General features: G+C 39.4%; 1 protein-coding gene across 4 annotated transcripts; it reads left to right on the top strand.

Annotated features, from left to right (window-relative positions):
* Nucleotides 1-225: 225 nt before the first annotated feature.
* On the top strand, nt 226-25,082 carry ikzf2 (IKAROS family zinc finger 2). 4 transcript variants are annotated; one of them, XM_031858461.1, is made up of 9 exons: nt 226-444; nt 1,685-1,766; nt 3,242-3,289; nt 7,866-7,967; nt 15,808-15,993; nt 17,007-17,174; nt 20,184-20,321; nt 20,957-21,088; nt 21,738-25,082. In XM_031858461.1, the coding sequence occupies exons 3-9, from the start codon at nt 3,262-3,264 to the stop codon at nt 22,574-22,576; spliced, it is 1,593 nt and encodes a 530-aa protein (XP_031714321.1). In that variant the 5' UTR covers nt 226-444; nt 1,685-1,766; nt 3,242-3,261; the 3' UTR covers nt 22,577-25,082. The 4 variants fall into 4 exon arrangements, with proteins under 4 accessions (XP_031714321.1, XP_031714322.1, XP_031714323.1 ...); XM_031858462.1 differs by lacking the exon at nt 1,685-1,766; XM_031858463.1 differs by lacking the exon at nt 226-444 and having other exon boundaries at nt 453-1,766; nt 21,756-25,082.

The raw sequence follows: 25,082 nt of genomic DNA, 5'->3' as shown, positions 1-25,082 counted from the left end.
AAAATAAATGAAGGCAGATGTCCTTGAGTACACTGTAATCCCTATATATATACTTTACGAGTATGACAGTTATGATTTCGTCGCCACAGGAATAAAACCTGGCTGCAGCCTCAGAAACAAGAGGCCCCCTTTGTAACCTAATCGATTGTCGAGCAGAGAGGCAGACTGGGTCCACACTCTGTGATCGGTTTCTCTGTGTCAGACTTCCCAGAATAGCAACTCGGGCGGGTTGTCTGCCGATCTGCTCTGCTCCGGAGGAGATGGAGGAGGAAGTCGGTGGATTTAACAACTGTTGCTTTTGCTGCTGCCGCGGAACCAAACTACCTTTCAGTCCGCGCTGCATGGCGCACGTCGGGCTAGAATGAAGTCTTATTCCAGACCGAGACATTCAGTCGGGATCAATGTGCAAATTCATGGGATTATATAAACTCCTACGTGTTTAAGGTAAATTAAAACTGAGCGAGAGAAACATACGCGCGTGAATCGGTTTCCTGTGGGCTATTAACTATCCATTCTGTTGCTGCTTTAATGTAGCCTGTAGCTATTCAATATCATTCGACTAAACGGGCTAGAGGCGCTTCAGAGCTGCTGGAGGCGCATGTCTGCGGCAGACAAGGAGCGTCTGTCGGATGAATGGAAAGCCAGACGGGCTCCGCTGTAGACTGCGGTGATCGGATAACCTGTTGAATTGAAGCTGTCAGTCAGCCGTGCGGCCGACACAGCCAGAAATCCCTTAACACTAGAAACAAAAAAAAAACACAGCGCTTTATCACAACAGCAACAAAACTGACTTCACGGTTTTTCAGCTGATGGTTATTTCCAGTGATGGAATGTTTTCATGCCGGGTAAATGCACCCTGTCCTCGCGGCTCAACCCGTCTGCGCGTCCGCAAAATACAGTTCTTTCTTATTAGCTGCTGACACATGTGAATGCGGCTGTGGGAAGTCATGTTGTAGACATACTGGGAAGGAAGTAGTGTGAAATATAAATCGAGAAAGATGGAAAAAATACTTTTCGTATCTGAATTGTCTGGCACATTGTTGGTCGTAGCGTTCCTTGAAGGTAAGAACATGCGGCAGTTCATTTGACACTACACCGCACGTATACGCGCGAGGCTCTGCCGGTCCGACCTTGAGTCACATCTCCACACTGGCTGCCCACGGATTTCCAGTTTCGTGGTTGTTGAAAATAGCTTGGCTGCTCCCTGCCGCTATGGCTAATTCCTTAGGAACCGGTGGATCCAGTTTGATCCATCCCTCTCCTTTATTTCCCTTCGCCAACTTGTTGAGTCTTCGCCCCTCGGTGTTCCTATTGTAAAAAAAAAAGTGCGACGTGTACGGCTCGTGTAGTTACAGTGCGACTTCTGGAGAAATGTCGTTAGTTTGAATCATACGGGTGTAGGGCTCGATGAGACGGTGTCGTTGTCAACTTTTCAAGTGGAAAACTCGACTAGGACGCGCGCAGAAGAGGCTTTGAGGCAGCAACAGTCACAGTGTAGGAAACTGTAGATGCGCTCCTCCTTAACTTTTCTCTGCCTTTTTCTGAATCTGCTCGGATTAATTATCAGATACTCCTTTCATTGGAGTGTAATCGTTGTTGAAACATGCTGGCTTGAAAGACAGTTTGTCATACGAGAGATCACTGGACGACATAGATCATTTTGACTTTTTTTGTTTCATTAAAGGGAGGTGGAGACAACTTTACCACCCCTCCCTCGTCCTTTACTGAAATTACCAACTAAATTTGCACAGGGGAGACGCTTGAAGGTAATTATATGAATCCACCTTTTCTAAAATATATATATATATATATATATATAAAATTCATGCTACTTTCTGGTTTTGCTTTTGGGTATACACTTTTACTTGAAGCTTAAGAAATATCAAGAATGTAAAACAAAAGGTTTTTCCAACTTTCTGTGACTGTAAAGTGGCCAAAGTTTCCTCCATGTAGATACAGAGGGAGGCCAAATGAAGAGCTCAGATCAATAAGGAAACTGTTGCTGGCTACGAGTCAGATTACCATCCTCATTGTTATACAGTAAACTGCAAATAGTCACATCCAATAAAGCTGACTAAGGATGTTGGGCATTCTGCTTTGGGCCTATAGGCCAAAAGAAAATCTGCAATGACACCTATGATTTTTCTTTTTTTTTCTTTTAATGACAGGGGTAACTGTATGTAGCTAGCAGTTGTGCTGTGGCACCATACAGCTTTCTTGTGTGATCTGACTCCGTATTTAAATAGTTATTGGTAAACTTTACTACAATTCTCTCTGATGCAATGCTATTACAAATAATAATAATCTCAACACACTTACTTTGTATGTGTTGACTTTAACACATCTTCCACACAGCAATAACAATGGGTCCAGGGATACAGATGGACCTAAACTTTATTTTGCAATTCATAAAAATCAAAGAAGCCTGTTAAAGCCATGCATTATCGACTTGCCCAGAAATATTTAGTTTAAAAAATATTTATTTTTAAAAAAAAGTGTATCTCCCCACAGTTGAATGCCTCGTGTTTCTTTTTAACATAATGCTATTTATTGTGTTGCTTGGTCGGTCTAATATTTGCAAAAATATTTGAAGCGATACAGCTCACAGATTACTGTTTCACTGTGGTGAATGATTACATTTATATGTATTCCTCTCCTGTTTTGAATAAGAAGACAACAGCTTAAATAATCAATCGCATCATTTCTGAGTTGGGTCTCTTACGTGATGTATAATTTTGTAAAATGCAGAAAATGGGGCGACCATGCCAGCTTTAATTTAATGTCCAAATTCTTTCTTTTAATAAAGAATATGAAACAAAAAAGTTGCTGTTGCCACATTTAAAATAGTTCATATGGGGTAGCTTTCTAAATATACATGACTACTTCTCTAATACGAAAACTGCGCAGACCACAGTCTCTGTTGTATGCACCCCTGTGCACTGGCATCCATGCAAATGAAGCTGCTAGACAGCTTTGAATTTGGCTATTATTATGCTTTAAAACTAATTAATAGTCCACAGGTTCATGGTGTTTGTATGAATACTTGTTTAAGGTTAACTCTGATCATTGTTGCATGCAATTATAATGACACAGATTTCTGGCTGCTCAGCTTTTACGATACACACATTTGGTTTGGACAAATTAAGAATAAAGATAACTAATTATTTTAACATTATGCAAAAAAACCTCTATGTTACAGAAATGTAAATTTCACCGTAATCTTTCTTTTTATTCCCTGCAGCACTCCCTGCAGCACTTGAAATGGAGGCTCCCGATGGCTACTGTGCTAGTAAGTCCTCCTATTGCTTACATTCTACCTTCAATGTACACTAACATTTATTAACATATACTCTTAGTTTATGCAGTATATCGGAATGTGTTTTGTTGCACCGGTGACGATAAAGACGACGACTACGTTTGTGTGTTTTCGTGTTATTGTGACTTTGACATTATTCACTTACAATGCAGTTACAAAATAAGACTATTTTTTGCAATCGCAAGACCATAAACATTTCAAGGGATTTTCCCCTAGTGCAGGCTTTTTCCTGTTCACCCCTTAATGGTAGAGAAAACGATGCATTACCAACATCCTGTTGAACGCAGCAGATACGGGATACGTACTTTGTGGTGCTCCATTTACCCTTTTCTGGTTTCCTTTGGGCAGGTCTCTTGAATATCTCTCTCTATCTCTCCCCTGGCCCCTTGTGTTTTTGCTTTTGTGTGAAAAAAAACACAAAACAAAAAACAGGTAGCATGTTGTTTATGACATCAGTGGGGATTTTAGGTCTCCATTCGGGGTTTATGCTTATAGGAACACTTGGCAGGTGGGGTAAGGGTGGTGGTGGAAATGGAGGCTCTTCCTCTATCTGTCCGTTCTGATACATTCAGAACAAATAATAGTATGTTCCGTTAGTATAAAACTGCGGAAAACACATTTTTGTGGAATGCAGCAGTTTGCATCCCCATCACTCCCATGCATTTGACTGCGTTCAACACATTAGCAAGGCACTATGCTGAGTGCTGTTGTGACACACGTCATCATAATCTTGCACCACTATACTCTCCAACACACTATACTGTACCCTGCTACACTAAATCCTACCATCTCCTCTTACATGCAAACTTATTCTACTCACCATCATAGAACACACACATACGTATACTCTCTTATGAGCTGAGCGGCCACACATACAGCCACACCACACGTTCGCTACGTACATCACGAGCTAGCTTACTGTCTGCACAGTTTTATGGGAGATTGGATGCTATTCACATATATACACTATCGTCTATAAGTAAGCAAGGATAACAGTATCTGTGACTCAGAATAGTAGTATGATACATACAGTCTGACAGTGATACAATTGTATGTGACTGACAATTTTTGTGGTTTCAATTCCTGAATACCTATTTACAGCATTGTACAGAACATAAAGAACAAAGGGAAGGTACAATTTCTGAAAAAACAGAGCAGCCTTGCTATTGCTCTGACAAAACATGGTGTCCTTAACTGCACAGTGGCTAGAGTTGTTACTCAAAGTGTCCTTGGTCGAGATAGTGAACAGAAGTGTCCTTGGGCAAGGCACTGAACCCCAAATTGCCATCGATGTGTGAGTGTGCTGAATGTGCATTAGTTTAGATTGATTGCAGACTCTGCCATTAGTGTATGAATGTATGTGATTGGGTGTATGTTAACATGTGGTGGACAGCGTTTTGAGTGGTTGGCAGACTAGAAAGGCTCTGTATAAATGCAAGTCCATTTACCAAGTTATGTATGTAGATGTCCACTTGGTCACTGATTACTTTCACACTGTATACTAGCTTAATGTCTGACTGACAATACTTAAATAATACTTTTGAGATATTTAATTATTTGATGTTAGGTTGACAAACTGACATAACAAAACATACTTTACTCCCCTGGATACTGAAGGTCCAATATGGATTATTGGGCTGATCCAATGTCTCTGTCTACAGTTCCTGTTGTCGGCCATTCATGTTAAACAGAGAAACGTTTGATCTTTAGTTTCTTGCTCTAGTTAAATTGAATTAACTTTAATTTCATTTAATTATCATGGTAAGGTGAAACATTTTGGACCTGTGTTATTAATAAAGCCAGTGGTAACGGACAGAAATGGTGAAACTGTACGAGTTGTCCTCTTACCAGACTACTGTTATATTGAACCATATCACATTTTAACAAATCATCATTTCAGTCCAGTTAAATTTCATTTCATCAGCGAAACAAATCACATTTACAGGAGGTAATGCACAATAATTTGAGGGAAACTATCCAGTATCATCTTACAGTAACAACAAAATCTCCTATATACTTTCAAATTGCCTGAAGTAGAGTACTCATTTTCTAATCTGTTTTATTCTCTTTTATTAGAGAGCTAGACAGCAGCCAATAAGTTTCAACTTTAGTTTGACCGAAGACATTAACATTGTCATTGATTACATTAATTAGTTTCATCTTACAAAATTTGCTTTCGACTGTTGTTATTTCAGCCAGTGAAGTCAACGGTTACAGTTACTAAAACAGCGTTGTTAGTGTGAGAGAGAGAGTATTGTGAATACAAGGGGGTGTTGTAGGTTGTGCCGCGTACGTGTGAGATTATGATGATGATGTGTGTGCGTGTGTGAGAGTAAGTATGATTTATGACCTCAATGCAAATCTGAAAAATCTAATTATTACATTTATTTTGTCAGCAGTGTGTGTGTGTGTTTGTGTGTGCATGTCTGAGTGTTATGAATGTTTGTCTTAAGGAGGGTCCGGGGTTTGACAGGAAAAACCAGCTCCGATACACTGTGTAGCCAGCAGGTCAGAATGGAGGGCCACATAACTCAAAAGCAATCTCTTAGTTAGTTTCAGTTCCTTACCCAATTAAACATTATGAGCCATTTTCTGTGTATTTTATTTATTTCTGCCATCACAAGCAGGCTGATGGAGCTTGATCTATGTTTTTTGCCATTGCATACGTTTCCTGAACCTATATACCATTTATAAGTGCTTGTGCTTTCTTTTGAATAACTTGTAAGAACAGAAATTGCATTGACCCTTGTTAGATTCCATTTTCTTCACTAGCTGTGTATTTGACCATCGTAAGCAACGGACAGACTTAATACAGGTGTGACTTCTTCCTTTGTTTGCCAGTGATTGCCCTAAAGACAAGGACAATTGACCTTTGATGAAGAACGTCTTTATTTGACGTTATTCTTTGTTCATTAAAAAAGACATCATATTGACAGCATTGCGCATAAAACATCATTAATTTGATACCTTTTTGAATACAATTTACCTTGAAAATGAATGTGCTAAACCCAGCCCATTCTATCTTGTTATACCACTTGTACCTTGGGAAGCGATAGTGAGTCACTGTAGTGACAGCATTACACCTCTACTGTAGTAGAGGTGAAAGGCTGCCCCTTGTTTGTTTGGAGCAGTTTGCCAGATATTACACATTGGACCTTTTTCAAATCTTTAATGGAGGGTTCTTATTTTAGCATTTGAACCCAGGCAGCCCAATGCTATTAGCTTAGACTTGTGACAACCTAGCCACAGTGCTGCCAGGTAGTTGTCAGCATCTGCTAAAGTAATGGAAAATCCTTCATGACAAATCTGGGCCACTCCTGTCTTCAGGACAGCATTGCCAAGGGAGAACCAGTGTCGGTCATCTGAGATTTCCTCCAACCCCGACCTGTGCAACCCGAGCCCAGGCCCAGGGATTGTGTCATGGACAACGTCTCCCAGTATGCCCCACACAGTGGGGCAGCCACTACAATGTAACAATGCCATAGAGGAGGTTGTCAAACTAAGAGGAGCTGACACAGCAATTGGAGATTTGACACATATTTCTTTTTCATGTATAAGGGATCGTTGCAGACATGTTCAGCACCGACAAATTGTAACAAGGCCATCGTTGTAGCGGTCTCAGATGCAACACTGTCCTTTTATTTGAGCTAAAACTTCCCTCAACCATGACTATTGATACAACAATTAAAATAGCATGAGGCAGTCTGATGTCATTAGATTGGATATTTTCCACTTTTTCACAGTTGTCAGTATACTTGAGGAAAAACGTTGTGCTGGTGGTAAATGAAGGCTCACTTTGTTTCCTACGGGATCTGACACCTGGGTCAGCAGGGGTGTTTGCCTGTTGCCACTGTATTGTTCTTGTGACCCTGACGGGCCCGGGGTGTAAGGGGATAAGGGATTGGTTTGCTCTCCCTCAAACCACACAGGACACAGGACACAGGGCTATCCATAGCCTGGGTTCTGCACGGACTGCTGAGAGGATGCAATCTGATCCACATTTGCTGGACATTAGGATCCCATAGGTACAGATAGACAGTTTAGTTAGTTGCCTTGTGCATTCTATATGGAGACCTCCAAAGTTACCATTCGGGTCTGGCTTTGAAGGACATCTGAGAGTAGGATGAAATTAATCATTTTTATTCTGAGAAGTAATTACCATACAAAAGGCTACTGGATACCATTATAACTATTTGTTTAGGAAGACTTTTGATGTACTTTTTATTTGTATTGAAGTGAATGGACCAGGATTTTTCTTTCAGGTTAGGTGTGGAGTTTATCATCACAATCTGTAAGAATCTCATCCTGTAAAAAATGATCTTCAAAATACTGAATTTACACTCTTAGTTTCTCGCTTGACCACGTTTTATTTATATTTCTGTCCTCTTATTTGCCTTTAAAACCCTAATCATTACATAGTTGCATACATAATATTAAAAACCTCAAAGCTTTTTTTTCACATACTGTAACTGCCTTGTATTGTATGTGTTGTACAACTACAGTATTGTACAGGACAATGTCGATTGCTGTGTTTCTGCTTGTCTCCCAGGTAACGGCCAATGCTCTCCCGGTAAGGAGAACTCAAGAATGCTGGCGGCTGTGTCAACACCTAATGGACGGACAGTACCTCAGGTTCCTAATTCCCCAAGTGGTGAGTGCTCAATCAATAGATATACGTTTCTGCTGTCTGCCGAGAACCACAGTATGCACACACACTAGTTCTCGTTTAAACAAATATACCAAGGCTGTCAATCAATTACTATTCTTAATCTATTTCTTTATTTATTTATTGATTAATTGATTGACCATATATATCAATATTTGCTTATGTCCCCAAATTCAATTATTTCAGCTCAAAAACATTATATCATTGTGGCAGATAAGTAAAGCATTGGATTTAAATATCAAAAGGGGGCATTAGAAAACAATAAATGGGTTTATTTCCAATATTCTTTCCAAATACATCATCAGAGAACATTTAAAGGTGCAAGATCCGATATTGGGAGCATTTTTGATTGCCTCTCAATGGCTCTCAACAGCTCATAGCGGATCATAGCTAAATGTGCTAACAGTGAAAACTACCTGCTGGCAGAGCTAACAGTGTTTCTTCCGCCACAGTGTGTGTGTTTGTTAGTGAATGAGGGGCAAACTGCAAAGCATACAATCACATAAATGCCATCCAAATACCATACTCCAAAAAAACAAAGATAAATTAGGAATAAAGTGCTTTTTCAAATAAATGATACTAGAAATGTGGGCGCTGCAACCTATTTCCTTGACCCTCCCCTGACCCTATTTTAGTACAGTTTTAGTCACCTAAAAGTCCTTACATTTCAGTCAATTTTCAGTCGTTCCTTTTTCTCTCAATTTTGTCAGATATTTTTTTGTCATACAATCTTAGTCCTGTGTCAAATGTTCTTTTCCATCAGATTGTATTGGACATTTCAGTAATCTAGTCCACCCAAAACAATTGTCAAACTTATTTCACTTAAGATATTGTCATTGTCATTGTCATTATCTGATGAAAAATACAGGTTGAATGATTAAGAATGCAGCTTTGTATGGGCATCTTAAACAAAAGTAGTATTCGATAAACACTTTGATCATTCTTCAAAGATGAGTATAAGGTGATGAAAATAAAAATAAGGTTTGGTAAGGTTTTTATTTTTCAAAATACATTTTTTTCAATTATTTTGTATGTTTATTTTATCATAACCAATAGTGTTTGACGTCAGTTCCGTCCCATCATCGTTTTGTCTTAGTCATGGAAGAAAAGGTCTCTGACAAGCATATTTTGTCAACTAAATAATACTGTTGGCCTGACCCCTTATAAATATATCGTGCAAAAGACAAACCTCCAAGGATTGTGACAAAAGGGGCATGCACATATATAAAAAAGTACAAACAACTCTCACTTATTATTATTGTGCAGTAAGAATAATATTTCATATTGTGTATATTGTAATATTGCGAACCCTGATCTTAGCTGCAATTACCTTAAAAGCAAAGGTCTTTCTGTAGCTGGCAAGTCAGCTCAGAAATAACTGTTTTGTGATTTTATCCTCTTTTGGTGAATGCCCAGCTTGATAGATAAACTACCCTGTTCCATCTGCATGTTATTCAGCTTATGACTAAATAATTGTACTTTTCATTGTTCCTATTTGTTGAATCTTTCAGACATGAAGAGTTTTGTCAGCTTTTTCTCCTCTGTGAGTTCTATTGGTAATGGCATCTATCCGTGGACAAATTCTCCAATAAGCTGGTCCAAGATCCTTGAGGGTGCAAGTGGAGTGGACAATGATAGTGAAGGTTTCTCAGACTTTCTTTGAGGATGCGAAGCTCTAGTCATCCTGCATAGCAGTAATCTACTTTCCATCGCCCTCAAGCAAGCTTGAGAAGCTTATAGTTTGTGGCCTCATACATCTTGAGGTCCTCAAAGCTTTGTGGGCTTCTGACATGGAGCAATTTTAAATAGAATCTATCGTGATGCACTACAAACACGTTGCACATCATTTCTATCATCCCAGGAATCTATTCTTCCTCTGGCTATATCAGTATTTTTTTATACATTAGCATGTGATCATTCCAAGTAAAGTGTTCTGGAATCTCCACGTAAAGTAATTGTATTGCCTCAGGGTCCCTCCCGTTGAGTTTACAGAAGCCAAGCAATGTACAGTAGTGTTTTTGGCTACAGCTGGGACCTCATGTGGAGGGCCTTCTCTGAACGCAAAATTATGCTGGCCTTCTGTGTGGATAGCAAGATTGATCACTGCAGGCAACCTGTCCTGGACATGTTATTTTGTTGCTCTCCAGTGAGTGTCAATCAACCTGTCATTGATGAAGATGAATATCTCATCCCTGCTCTCAATGGTTACAGTGCCGATGTCAACTTACTCATGGGTATACCTGGAGAGGTACAATGGCATGGAAGGAGCCAACAAATTCAACATTGATGTGACACTTATATAGGACACAGGGGTTGTAAGGAACGACCCATCTGCTGTCAAAGGTGAAGCCATTCTTCTCAATGGTGTTACCATCGTCTGGTCTTTCACTGTGGTGACAAATAGATCACATGTCCTGTATCTGGTTGCTTTTGCAAGGGTATCCAGATGATGCGCTGCCAATATGTGAAAATTAAAGAATGATCTGTTGACCAATCCTGCTCTCCTCACTCTCTCCAGGCTTGCTTTGCTGAGCAGCCTGGAAATTAATCAGACCTGAATACTGATGGACTCTAATTGTCTTGCAGTTCTTTACTCCTGTAGTACTTCCTCCTTACTGCTTCTATCTTGCTGTAATGATCACAGAAAAATATGTGGGTAAGTCTACCTGGCTTCAGTAGAGTGTTGAAGGAGTTGGTTCTCTGTTGTAAATAGAACCTGAAAAACTCTGAAAGAACTACTTTCTCCCTGGCTTGGTGTCCGGGAACCTTCCGGATGGGATTGCCAATGCTGAAGCTAGCATCCCTACCAACATTGAGGTAAATTGTACATTGTAACAGAAATTCTGAATTCACAATTTTTAAATATCACTAATCACATCAACAACAAATTATGCAATTGTAACATATTTGTAGAGTATTTGTCTTTAACAACATAATTACCTTAATGTGGAAAAAATCTGTTATTGTGCTCATAACTGCAATTATTTTCAAAAGCCCCCTTAAAGGCTTTGTTTTATAGAACATGCATGTTATGGAATTCCATTTCATTCAGTATCAAATAAATATATAAATATGCCTATGAAATGAATAAATATGCCAATAAAAGGAATAAATAAGACAATATATATATATATATAACTGTAAATATAAATATACAAATGTGTCAATAAAGTTCAATAATCAAATTAATATATTTTTATCTTTTTAAAACGACATTTTACAAAGCACTGTATTTATTTATTTCAGGGGACTTTTATTTCCTAATGTCAAATTTATTTCATAGCTCTTTTTTATTTTCATCTGTTACATTCAAATGAATTTTTCATGGTTATCTCACAGATCCAGACCACATCATTAGAATTGGTTACTCAGCCTCACTCCTAGGATGCTGGGGGACTGCTTAGCCGGAATGTTTGCTGATCCGGCGGGGCATTAGGATGGTCCGGGATCAGATTCCCGGCGCTGGGGTTATGACTGGCTGAATTAGAGTTGTTACTGTTCAGTCAACAAATGAGATAAGAATTTTCTAGCTTAGCGCACCCCGCAGTGCCTCCCTGCTGCTAGTAGCTGGGAGGGGGGGTCGGATGGCAGCTCTAGAGATGGAGCCGTTGTTGCAATCCATATTTGGCAAGTCCTAAGCCCAGAGCTAGGGGTAGAGTGGGCGAACCCATGTACTAAGGCTGAGTCCTTAGCCCTTCGATACAAATTGTCCCAAGCTATGTCAGAGGAAGACAGAAAAAAAACTTTAAAAAACTTTTAATAAGTGGAGGATTTATTGCCATTAATAAGGCATTGTTTTTGCTTTAGTTCCCCTTAGTTTAGTTGCGTTCCCCTGCAAAATGCAGAGTTACTTCTGTTTTTTTGTAATAGTTGAAATTATCATTAAATCCAGATAGCAGACATCATTAAGCTATTATTAACTGTTTAAAGCAGTCTATAAACGCTTTCTTATGTGCTTAATGTCTTATAATCTAGCACAAATGGGTTTAAAATGCTAGTATTAACATTTATAGTCTTGTTATCATTTAATGATATTAATAAGCATCTTATAAGGGACTTATACTTATAATCTTACGCCTACCAGCGTTATCAGTCCATCTGAGGAATATGAAATTAAACTGCATTTGTGACTTCTTGTGGAGCTGTCCAGGCCCTGCTGAAGTCTCTCTCCTTCTGTCTTGGCCATCTGATATTAGATATATGTACCGGGGGCCACATGTTGGTTGCGGGCAGTTAGTGTTAATTGCTATTTTAAAAAACTCCATTTGAATGAGTATGTGATGACTACAGTGGACACCATGCATTGAAAGAGGCAATACATTTAAAACAGGACTTTTTTTAATACATGATGCACTCACTAGATTGTAATGCCTGTAGTTGACACTATGCATGAAAGGAGTAATGGTAAGGTATGAGTAATTCATTACCTTTGACCTCTTGCAGCTCCAATGATCATTCTCTGTCGATTGTCCTCACAGTGCTCAGCTCAAAAGTCAGATAGTTGTTTGAAATGAGATACACAAAGCAGTTTCTTATCCATGTTTTACATTGATATTAGATGGCTGTGAAGGTAGATGGAAGGTTTGATAGGAAAGCATAAATAATAAGCACGAAACACGAATGCTGCTATCTGGCTACATTGTTAGCATGCTAACGGCAAATTGAAAATAAATAATATACATCAGGATTCTTAGCCTACTTCTCTGGAGATTCACTACTGGGCAAATTGCAGGCAGTGTTTTCTTTCTTTTCTTTTCTTTCTTGGCATGCTGTAAACTGCTTTTGTCATTGTCCTCTTCTTCTGATATATGTTTGATAGATTCCGGTAGAGGAGTAGCCGCTTTGTGTATGGTTGAAAACGTAGAACAGGGACAGGAGTTCCACTGCAAGTGTTTATGTAACATTAAAAGTGAAATGAAATGATAAAACAACACTAATAACAAACTATGCAAAATCCAGCCCCCTGAACCTTGTTTGGAGCATGTTTGGAGGGTATTGGAGGAATAGGGTGGAAGTGATAACACAAACCCACAAACACAGAAATCCACAAAATCCTCCAAATATAGTAGTGGGACGAGAAGTTAGAAGAAAAAAAAGTAATAGGATAAAGATGGATACTTCTTACAGTAGCAGTACTTTCCACAAAGCTTAAGAACTTTTGTTCAAAAATGACATATTGCAACTTGTTGTACAATATCACACGTGTTGTGCGGTATAGCACGTACCCAGAAATGTTGCCTGGTTCCTTTCAGTGTATTGATGTGATGCCTCAGATTAGCTCCAGCAATGTCACTGTGAAGTAGCAAAGTAAGAAAAGGGGAAACTACGTGAGACGGGGCAACTGTGGGAGAAAAAGGGAAGCTTGTTTCCCACAAGTTTAAAGATACAAGGAGGTAAGCCGGGCCATGGTTTCACAGGGAGATACTCTTCACTGATAAGAACGTCTGTCATTCTGGAAGTTGCCTATCATGATTTGCCATTTGAAGTTTGGTTACAAAAGAAGGGCTACGTTATATCATCTGCTGAAAATAAGCATGGAGCACTGTCACATTTTAGTGTCAAACACAGGTTGTACAGCAATTGTCCTGGATGTGTGCACTTTCTGGTGATAAAAGGTAGAGGAGTAGAATTATATCCTTTGGGCCAGATGACAGTTTGGGTGGTAAAAGCGACATAATTCATTCTTCTTAATGATCTCTTGCTTTCAGTTAACCTCTCAATCAATTGTGATCTTTTCCCCTGGTTTTCTATGGATTATGGGAAACTCAGATAATTCACAGACTCTGTGCTGTAGAGAGGGGTAGAAAAATGCCAAAACTTCATCTTAGTTATTTTCATTGCTGCTTTTGTCGGAGCAACCGTCAAGTGTATCCTCATCTGACCACTCAATGCATTTCACTCTGCCACCCTGGAGAGACAGATGTAAAGATACAAGGAGCTGAATAGCAAGGACGTTCAGGTCTGCTCCGTGTTGCCAGGATACAGCTGTCGAAGGCAAGGCTTGATAGCAATGTGGGTATTGGAATGAGTGTTTCTTTTGTACAAACTTGGGCATTGGAAACACACAGGATCAGTTTAAAGAATGCACTTGCTTTGTGGAGATTTCTCTTGACAGCCCATAAAAAAAGAAATGTTGCCTGAATATCTAAATTTCTTTAACTAGCCTCGGAGAGAGTGGATACAGTTCCAAAGCCTGAAGGGACAGTTGACAGAAGCAGTCAGATGGGAGGCTTTAGTAAAACGTCATATGCTCACACTGTGATTATTGCCCCACTAAATCCCAAAACAGGATCATCAGGATGAGTAAGTTTTGCTTGGATGATGTTGAAACATTTGTTTCTGCAATATGCCTAAAGCCCCTTTCACATCCATTATCAACCCATTAACAAGGCCAAGATTTGATTTTTGCAGTATGTCTTATTACCTAGTATGATTCTTGGAAATCTTTTGTCACAGCTGTAGTGTGAACAAAGTCAATTCTACAAAAGGGGATCAATTCAAGTTAAGCTTTACTGTATGGCCCTGAATCAAAAGTTGGTTTTAGGGGGCTTTATAAAAAAGTATAATTCAAATAACAAAAGCAGCGTAATCCTCGTTATAAGCATGCACATGGTTTTCATATTGTTGTGTATAAACAATGTTCAAAGACTAAACAAGGCAAGCACAAGCAACTGTAAATATGACAAACATTCCTGGATTATTTTGTAAAAATATTAATTAGATTCTATATACAGCATTTAGTGTGTAAATGTCTGTCAATGGGGCAAGATCCGAGACAGAGGAACTGTTTCCTTTCCTTCAGAGGGGAAGTCTTGCTCAAGCATTGTCTCGTCTATCCTAAATTGTCAGCTCATGTGGTTTGTGCATGGTAAAATAATGATATAATAATAATAATCAATTGTTTGGTTGAATATTTTGAAACTGATTTTCTGGTTGACTGACGTGTATACAATGTGTACAATCCAGGTGATTATTGGGACAAGAGTCACCGGGAGTGTAGGTGGATGAAACTAGGTGTAGCTGTGAGTGTGTGTGTTCTATCTTCTGGGTAATTATTTTTGTGTACAAGTATTACTAATTGCCGGTGATAAGTAGAGACTGCAGGTGGTGAATAGTTTCCCTCCACAGCCACCCACACACAATTATACAATCTTTGGCCCTTGTCCTCCAGTCAGTCTCCCATTGCTAGTCATGTGCTCTAAGCTACAGGGCCTCTGACACTCCCTTTTCTGCCCAGGGACAGCCAAGAACCAGACCAGCCTGTTTCTCTTCCTCTCTCACTCATTTTCTCTCTTCTCAATGTGTCAGTCAATCCTAATGCTGTCTACGAGTTGAGTTGCTAAATTGGATGCCCACTCCATACTCATTTAAATATGTTATTTCACACAGCTATCCGTCTTAAGTCATTATTTATGTCCATTACAGATCATTATACTTCTAGCCAAACCAGTCCATCCTGCGACCAGAACAGTTCACTTCAGACCTTTACAGTTTAAATCATTTCAACAGAGGATACTCTCCCTAATCTCAACTCTAGCCAACACGCTCTACCCTTGGGATGTAGACAGCCTCTCTTATAACCTAACCTAGGTCAATCCATCCATTCCAAATAAACACGGAACCTTTTTGGTGTAATCTGCTCATGCGTGACCAAGTCACGCAAACCAAGGGCCAACCAAGACTGCATAGTTGATAAATGATTCATTGTTGCTTTAGAGCATTTTTGTGGTCGAGGTTCTTTTATGGCACTCCCATGAAACCTGCAGTATCTACGTTTGACGCTGTAAATTCTGCATCTCAGGATTGCCGTTGTTCTATCTTACAGAACTGGAAATTAAACAGGAGGAAGAAACAGCAGAGGAGGCTGACAACAGAAGCCCAGCAGAAATAAGCCAAACAGAGGAGGAAGGAGTAGCATTGGAAGAATCCATGACTGACAGCCCAAGCAACATACAAGATGGATTATCTGAGACAAACATGACAGCTGATTTAGGAAGTCGACAAACACACGGTAACAATAATTACATTTACAAATGTCATTTAAAGACGCTACCTGGTACATTATTAGGTATTGACAATCCACAAAGGATATGTCTTTTTTTATAATTAAAATCTGGGTGGTGTTTGTTCCCCACCTTCAGGGTGAGTCACACATCATTTGTTTTCCTCGACAGTGGGTGTAGAGTGCTTTCTGCTTGGTTGTTTTTTTTGTCTTTTTCGTTTGTTTGTTGAAGGACAATAGCTTAGACTTGGAACTATTATCAGGGAAAATATCCTTGGAATCCCCCGCAACCTGTTCCAACTGACGCCATGGCTGATCTGGTTGTCACAGCATTAGGATCATATTTCTCTTTTCCAACTCGCTGCAGATCAAAAGATTTGCCAACAGAACAGTGGACAGTAGTTGTGATTCAATGGCAAATCAGAAGTGTGTACTGAACAGTTCAGTACACAGTTCATGATACAGTTCAGTCTGAACTGTATCATTTCACATGATATAAAGTCCACAATACTATTCAGGAGAGATAGACAAGCACACATCTACATTTATTACTCTGGAAAAGATTGCATTTACTGTGGAAATGTACACAAGTAAATGCAGTACCAGCTCCGTTTTTATTTTATATACTTAGATATCTGCTGCATACCCACTTCACCTGATATGCATGTCTTTGGAATGAAGAAAACATGGGGAGAAGATGCAAGTTCAATTAAATCTCAATTATATTAGTTTTAATCATTTCAGATAATCATTTAATTAATTTTAGTGAGAGTAATAATAGTTTAATCTAATTTAAAACAGTCAACCTAAAGTTACAACATAGGACAGTTTACTTTAGTTCATTTCTCATTAGTGCTTTGTGGTTCCAGCACATGGAAAGACAAAGTCAATTGTCAGTCACAAAAACAAAAAAGGTAAATGAGTTCAGTTAGATACAAAAAACAGCTTACACGGTTGTTGATACTTTCTAAAACCATTATCCACAGTATGTGGTATTGACTTCCTGTGCTTGCCTCTATCAGGTGACAGGCCGTTCCAATGCAACCAGTGTGGCGTCTCATTCACCCAGAAGGGAAACCTGCTAAGACACGTCAAGCTGCATACAGGTGAAAAACCCTTCAAATGCCCCTTCTGCAGCTACGCCTGCCGGCGGCGTGATGCCCTCAGCGGGCATTTGCGCACTCATGCTGGTAAGACTTCTCCTCGCCCTCTTCTTTTTCCTTTTTACTCATCCACTTCTGTTACCCAGAAGAGACTTTTATCTAAAGTGCTTCAGAGATCTGGAAAAAAAAAAATGCTCTAAATGTTACGATCTTTATTTTAAAAGATAAATTATTTTGTTTTGAATATTATGCTTGTGTTACCTGTACCTAATTACCCCAGTCTTCCTCAGCTGATAAGCTCTGTGTGACTGAGAGTCTAATATAAGAACTAACAGAGCTATAGTGGCCATACATGCTGGTTGGTGACTTAGTGTCTCGTATCTGCTGCAATGATTTTTATTTTATTATGAGCATGTTATAGACAGCGTGAGTGTTTTGTGGTTAGGTATCAAGGACATGCTGTTCCTTAGTTGCTTGACTTGCTAGGGAGGAAACTATCTGTCTGTTGAGAAACACATGGGGAGGGCTGGCAGTCGCTCTCAACTGTAACCCACTTTCCTATCAGAGAGGATATGCTCTCCCCTCTTTTGCACCTTTGAAATCAAGGTCAGATAATACTGTCATTGCTGCCTGTGATGCCCCCATGGGGGTTACTCGTACACAGTTCTCTTTTAAGACAGAGACAACGTGTGTTTGGGTGCGCATCTATGTGTATGCGGCCATTTTTTTTGTGTTTGCATGTCTGTAATCTCTGTCCCAGTTGTTACTCAGAAGTTGTTATCCATTTCCTAAGATCTATAGCTCCACACCTGTCTTCCGCCATCAACTATGACCCTTTTCCTACTTTCACTTCCTTTATTGTTGAGCCGAATTTGTTTGTCACATCCCCTAACCCCTTATTCCTGTAAAAATTTGAGTACTAAGTTACACTTGCCTTCTTCAGGTCATTCAGTGGGTAATGTGAGGAATTTGATGTTGCCAAGTTGTGCTGGCAGGACGTTCTCTAACGTACAGTGACACCACTCTGTGTAGTACACCTGGCAACTTTGGCCTGGTGTTGGAAAAACAGCTGTAGCCAAAAGAGGGAATACAGCATTGAAAGAGACCCTAAAGGAAAAATGTAAGACAAGAGTGAGAGTCAGAAGAGAGAAAGAGGGGTAAGACAAAAGTGTGTCAGATTTGGCTGCTATCCCTAAGGCCAGGTTAAATGTTGGAGAATGACATTATCCATTGAGGCATAGTGCATTGGTAGAGTCATTATTCAGCAAACGCTTGAGAGGCAAAGAATGTATCATTTCGTTTTACAGGAGATTTATATTTGAGCTCCCATTTATCAGCCAAAAGCAATCAGTCAAGTGAGTCTGAGTGCACAGTGTGGACCATTTGCATGAATAAGATTAGCGTCTGAAAGGTGGATTCTTCAGGTCCATCCAACATCTGCGCAAGGTTGTGTGTGGGTGGTTATATAAATATGAAAAAGTAATGAAGTCTATGTGTGTGTGAGTGAGAGAGTGTGTAGATTTGAGCTACTAAGAACATGGAAGTGATGCTTGTTTGAATACTGCCTACTCCTTCACCAGCCAAAATGAATATTACTGCAATGACCCTGCAGGTACACCAACCCACGCTTTAATAATATGGAAACTTTTTGTCATTAGCCACTATTTTTTTGTATCTGTTCATACTCAGAAAAAAAGAAATTACAATGAACTATGAGTTTTGCCGATACAGTGTCATTCACAGACCACTGAGTCCTGAATGACTGATACAGCAGAACACCTATTATCATTCCACATGATTCACTAAAGAGAATAGTGTCTGCTGATGCAAGATTGGCCATGGCTGGCCATGTCATTCTGTAACCAGTGGGTTTTATTTCCCTCACACAAATCATCAAGAAGTAGTTCTTGGAAGACAATGTAACATTTACAGCTGAAGGAATATTAATTTCTGAGTAACTTGTCTTCTTGTAAAACATATAATGTGCAACAAAAAAACTCCAAGTCCTTTCTGTGGGAGAAAGAGTACTCAATGTTCACGTGTGAACTATCACCTATGTCTAAATGTGTGTGTGTGTGTGTGTGTGTGTGTGTGAGTGTGGGTTACAGTCTCTGTGCCTCAGACTGAAACATGTTTGGTTTCTCTGTTCTCACAGTGAGAAGAGCACTGGATCTTTTTCAAGTAAATAGCTGTCACCATTATCTCAGTGAATGTCTTACTACACCGCGTGGCTAATGGTGGTGGGTCACATCGGTATGCTTATGTGGCCTCCAGTTCGCTCAGTCCCTTTCTGAGTCATTATGTTAGTTTTGAGAATACATACAGTACAAAAAACTATATCGTCAGCAGTGTCTGCTTGTGTAGGGTTTTCACTTCAGTAGAGCAATTTGGAATGAAAATTTTATACATTTTGAATACAACTTTTACCTTAGTATCCAAACAGCTCATGTACTCTAGTTCAATTATACAAAGATGAGGACACTGGTGACCTTAACATCTCATAACTATATGCCCTTATAATTGTTTATATATATATATATATATATATAGATCCATGTATTAAGCGATACAGCAAGATGGATGGGTGAAAGGATAGATGGGCTGATGGCCTGAGATAGATTGGATATGTCTTCGTCTTTCCACTTGTCAAGGTTGGAAGGAAGAATTAAAATTGAAATAGCACAATGAATCACACTACACCTCCATCACAGTTTAACATTGGAGTTAGTTTCCTACCACCACCATGGGATGCATGATCAACTCCACTATTCACTCATCACTCAGCAGTGGGAGTTAGTTGTGTGTTTCTGAGACTAAAGCATCTTGAAACGCAGACTTCATGGTGCAACTATCGTTTTCGCCCACAGCATGTCTTTGTGTCTGGCGACAGTCGTGTGGAACCCTCACACTAGTAGTGGAACCGCCATGATCTCAGAGGCTCGCATTTGGTTTGCTTGTACTACTGACACAGTATTTACTACTACGCACCGCCCAAACACTGTGGCAGATTGCATTCTCATTGGACGCTACCCACTCTCTCTGTCTGTAGCAATGAATGAAATTAATATGCTTCCTCTTGAATGTCCTCACTTTTAGTTGGCAAACCACACAAGTGTAACTTCTGTGGGCGGAGCTACAAACAGCGCACTTCTCTGGAGGAACATAAAGAGCGCTGCCATAGTTACCTGCATGGTATCGGCTTGGATCCGAGCGCCAACACTGGCCCTTACACAGGTAAATTGTTTTACTAAAGCTGTAACCATGAAAATGAAGGTGGCCTAAATTGTAAATTGGAATCAGTACAAAAAAGGTGGATCTCACAGGAGAAATCTGTAATAACATATACACTGTGAAGTTTACTTGTGAATTTTGTATTTGTTGCAATCAAACCAATTGGTCCAGTATGGAAAACATCTCTGTAGAAGTGGATTGAAATTTGAAAAGGCTGATATGAAGCACACATTAGTACAATTCTTTACAGAAAGTTGTCTGGCTGTTTATTTATTATCAACTAAATGTTTATTTTTCTTTCAACTTTTAATTATATGTTCATACATTTATACAGATTTCATAATCTATTAATAATTATATAACTGCATTTTATATTTAATTCATTCAATCATTAATCATTTTAAGACAATTGAGTGACAGAAATAACATTTCCTGAGGAAGGTTTATGGGGCAAGAGGTTAAGATTAAATTTCAGGCTGTGATTAAAAAAAATTTGAATTCAAAATTCAGATTTTCTTTTTGTTTTCACCTCCCAAGAAAAGAGATTTCGCGATTTAACAATGTTATTTTTCTGTTTAACTGAACACGTAAATATATTCTTGCCTTTTCTAACCCCCTTCCCTTCTCAAACCTTTAAGGTAAGGTCCCTAAAGACCCAAGGCCCATGGCGGAGCCCAACACCATGCCTACCTTTGATCGGCCACCTGTCATTGAAAGACTGCTCAGCAACGTGGGCAAGAGGAAGAGCACCACGCCTCAGAAATTTGTGGGTGGGTATTGAAATAAAGCCAGTCAAATAATGTCTTTCTCTACTTTAGTCTGTGTGGAGTGTCCATGAGGATCAGCCTGATACAGTTTTATTTAATGTTATTACATTTCAACTCCTCCATTTTCTTTCTATCAACTGCCCTATGAGCTCAGATTTCTTTCTCAGAACTTGGTTTTTATTTGCCTCACTATTAAAAAAAGAGATCATGCAAGCTAGAGCAAGCAGTTGACTGAGAGGCAAGGAAATGTTTTTCTCTCTGTGGTTAGGTACACCTGTAACTTTGTCATTGCTCTTATCGAGAGAAAACAGCTCACCGCATCCCTGTTCAGGAGGGGTTAAACAGTGCATTACTAGATGGATGGGGTTTTCCACCTCATAAGATTTGTACAAACAGAATATCAAGTTGAAAATATGAAAAATAAATCCTGAAATATCAGCAAGATACAACTTTGACTGACTGGAAAGGACATTTAGTGAAGTCAAGCCGTGCTCATATGTTTGTGCACATTTTTTTTCTCTCTTGTTTGTAGCTAATAGCAAGAGTGTGGCCCTCCTCTTAAGCTAATGCATTTATATTCATTATGTTTTGTATCTTGCATTATGAAATTGGCATAAACTTGCTAAATCTTTTCATTTCCACACATTCATAGTGCCACTATTTCATGCAGGTGAAAAGATGGTACGCTACAGATACCCTGAACTAGGCTATGAGATGGGCCTTAAGTATGAGAAGCAGGCTGAACTGATGTCGGCCCACATGATGGACCAGGCCATCAGCAATGCCATCACATACCTGGGATCGGAAACTCTTCAGCCCATGCTCCATCATCCGGGTCCCCCTCTCTCTATGCCTGAAGGGGTGCCTATGGTCAACCCCCTCTTCCACCATGCCCTGCCATTGGGCCAACGAACAGATCATCCAGGAAACTATGACACGCTGAAACCTCAGCATCTTCAGCCCCTTCAGCCCCATGACTTCCCCAGCCATCCCACCACTAATGGCCCAACTGCCTTATCCAGGCTGGGCAAGCTGCACCATGCAGGGCAAGAAGAATCTCCCAACAACAGTGGAATTGACTCTGCTGACTCAGCTCGCAGCAGCCCTCGTGAGAGGCAGGGACACCATGGGAGCAACCCCATTCCCGGCCTCAGTTCTCGAGCCAGTCCAGCGGTGGGCTATTCAGGTGACCGGGTGACAGAAGCGTCACCTAGAAGTGTTGCAGGAATGGGGACTGGGATAATGCGAGTGGCCACAGAGAAGCCTGTGAGCCAGGATGGGGTTCGGGTGTTTGGACGAGAGGGCCAGGAGTTACGGGCCTACCAGTGCGAGCACTGCCGGGTGCTCTTCCTGGACCATGTCATGTACACCATCCACATGGGTTGCCATGGATACAGAGATCCATTGGAGTGCAACATCTGTGGTCACCGCAGCAAAGACAGCTATGAGTTCTCCTCTCACATAGTCCGTGGTGAACACACCATCCAGTAAAAGGATGGGTGGGAATTTAGGGAAAGACAAAAGGAAGGAAAGGAGCAATAGCCTGATATCCGTCCTTACCCTCAGGCATCTGAGACTGCACAGTTGAAGGGCACTGTAGACAAGTGTAGCACAATCATAGCAGATACTTATTTTAAGCTAATTATGTGACTCTGGACAGTTGAACAATCATATGAAGGTATGGGCCAAAGACATATTTTCTACATATTTCATTGAGATTAATAAAGAAGAAGGAAGGTGAGTTGTTTTGTTTTCTCGCAAAATGTTCATGAATTGTTTAACAGAGCAGCTGTCAAACTACTTAAACTAGTTTTTCATTTTAGTCTTATTTGGAAAGGTCTCCTGTTGTGCTTGTCTTGTCATCGTGGTTTTGTTACAGAAGTAAAGAATGCTTACAAATGCAATGTCATGTGTTAAATACAATGTCATATTTAACACAAGGCAGAGGTAAAGACTTCAGATATTCTCTAAGTTAATTAAATAATAATAATACAATTCATGATTTATGTCATGGACATAATAACAGTATGTATTTAATTGGCCCACTTAGTATGGCATATCACACAGGACCCATGTAGTTTTATTTTTCTTTCTTGTTTATGATATTGCCAAGGCCTAATAATGCTTGTTTTTCCTCATGAAAAATGATGGTACACATATTGTCATGGTCAACTGGTGCTGTATGTTCTAGCTGCAAGCAACTTGATGTCCATTTGGACTTGATTGCCACCAGTGGTGTGGTTGTCTCTGATTGTAGGCTATCTACCGTATCTGCAGCTGTAGACATTTGACTTGCCATCATCTTCAGAATTAGGTTGTGGTTTAGTATTGCTGCGTGTATTTGCATAGTTTCCATGGATTAGCATACATAGATTACTTCCAAATTTGTAGAAATCAAGCTTACTTTAGACTTTACTGTGGACCCCCAATAATGGATACAATAACAAATGCATTTAATTGAGACATTTCCCTTTTAGTACTGTAAATAAATGTGAAGGGAACTTGTAGGCTATGAATCCATGAAGAGAAGTGTTAATACGAGTGTATTGAATGTGTCAATAAACACAAATACAAAATAGATTTACAGATGCATATCACACATTGTACATGGCGGTAGGCTAATCACAAATGCATTTTCCAACCCACTAACACATGCAAATAAATGTTACATATATAGAATGCATTTAAAACAATTCATGTTCCTTTAATTAATACCTAATTTGTGAAGCTGGTGAAGTTTAAAACAAAATCAGACGACACCCAAAAGCTAATGCTAAAAGGCTACGTAGCCTGCTGATAACAGAAAACTACCTCTTAACAACCACTTTGTAAGATTCAGCCAATGTGATAGCCTTCTTTAATACACTTCGACTGCAGTTATATAGAATAAAAGGGCTGTTTTTTGTCTTTGCTACACTTGAGTAGTGGACCAGCTATGCTAAACACCAATGCTAGTGAAGCTAGCTAGCTAAGTAGCCTACAAACCTCTCACAAAATCCTATCAATGTTTTAGACTATCAATTGCTTAGTGTTTACTTACACCACTCGTTTTTGAACTATCAGGGGCTGGTAAAGCACTTCCATACCACTACTAGCTCAGAGAAAGAAGACCACCAACTTCCTGTGGCTGACTTGTATGTTTTGTAATTTTAAAAGACAAAATTCCAAACTATTTGGAAAAAATATATATAATACTAGTTTATTCTATAAATATATCAAAAAGACTGCATTTTTAAAATGGCTACATGTGTAATCAAATCCGCATGCAGATAGGGAAACAAATTACAAACATTTTACAATCATATGCACAAGAAGCATTTCCAACCCAAGTTTAAATATAATGCATTTAGAGTTCATTCTAATACAATTATAAAATATGCTCTTAAGATTGTCATATACATTTGTAAATCTATATATTTCTATCTCATGAAACTGCATTTGTTGCTTGTATTTGGACTTGTTACTCTCCACAGTAGTCAGCCTCTGTTCAGTTTGCACTTACAAGGTAAAACTATTGATTATGAAGCAAAGTTACAATGAAAGGAAAACAAGGAAGTAAACAATGCTTAGCCTAATGGAATTTATCAGCCCAGTGGCCCTAAAAAGGTAAATATTTTTCTCTCATCTGCTAAGCTAATGCGTATTTCGCACAAATAGCTGGCCACTTACATGTTTCCCTGACTGTTCCTATACAAAATTATTCGATCCTGGTGACTCATGAGTTGTGTTTCCTGCAGTTTGAGCACACAGTTAGATTCCTTAACGAGTATTATAGTTAGTTTGAAACTGGCAGACTTACACATTGACAGAGGGTGGTAGCTGTTTTCATTTTGATGACTTAAAATGATGCTTTATGGCAATGGGTACCAAAGAGATAAAGGAGGCTAAAGATACTTTACTGCTTTAGGCTTCTCTTTTTGATCTAAGCCACTTTGTGCTTTAGGCTGGATGGCTGTGTGTATGTATATATAATTGTTGTGCTTTTTTGGGGGTAGGG

Source organism: Anarrhichthys ocellatus, unplaced genomic scaffold (assembly GCF_004355925.1).
Source record: "Anarrhichthys ocellatus isolate YVR2014 unplaced genomic scaffold, GSC_Weel_1.0 scaffold20, whole genome shotgun sequence".
NCBI classification, from domain to species: domain Eukaryota; kingdom Metazoa; phylum Chordata; class Actinopteri; order Perciformes; family Anarhichadidae; genus Anarrhichthys; species Anarrhichthys ocellatus.
This window is presented reverse-complemented; position numbering and strand designations above follow the sequence as displayed.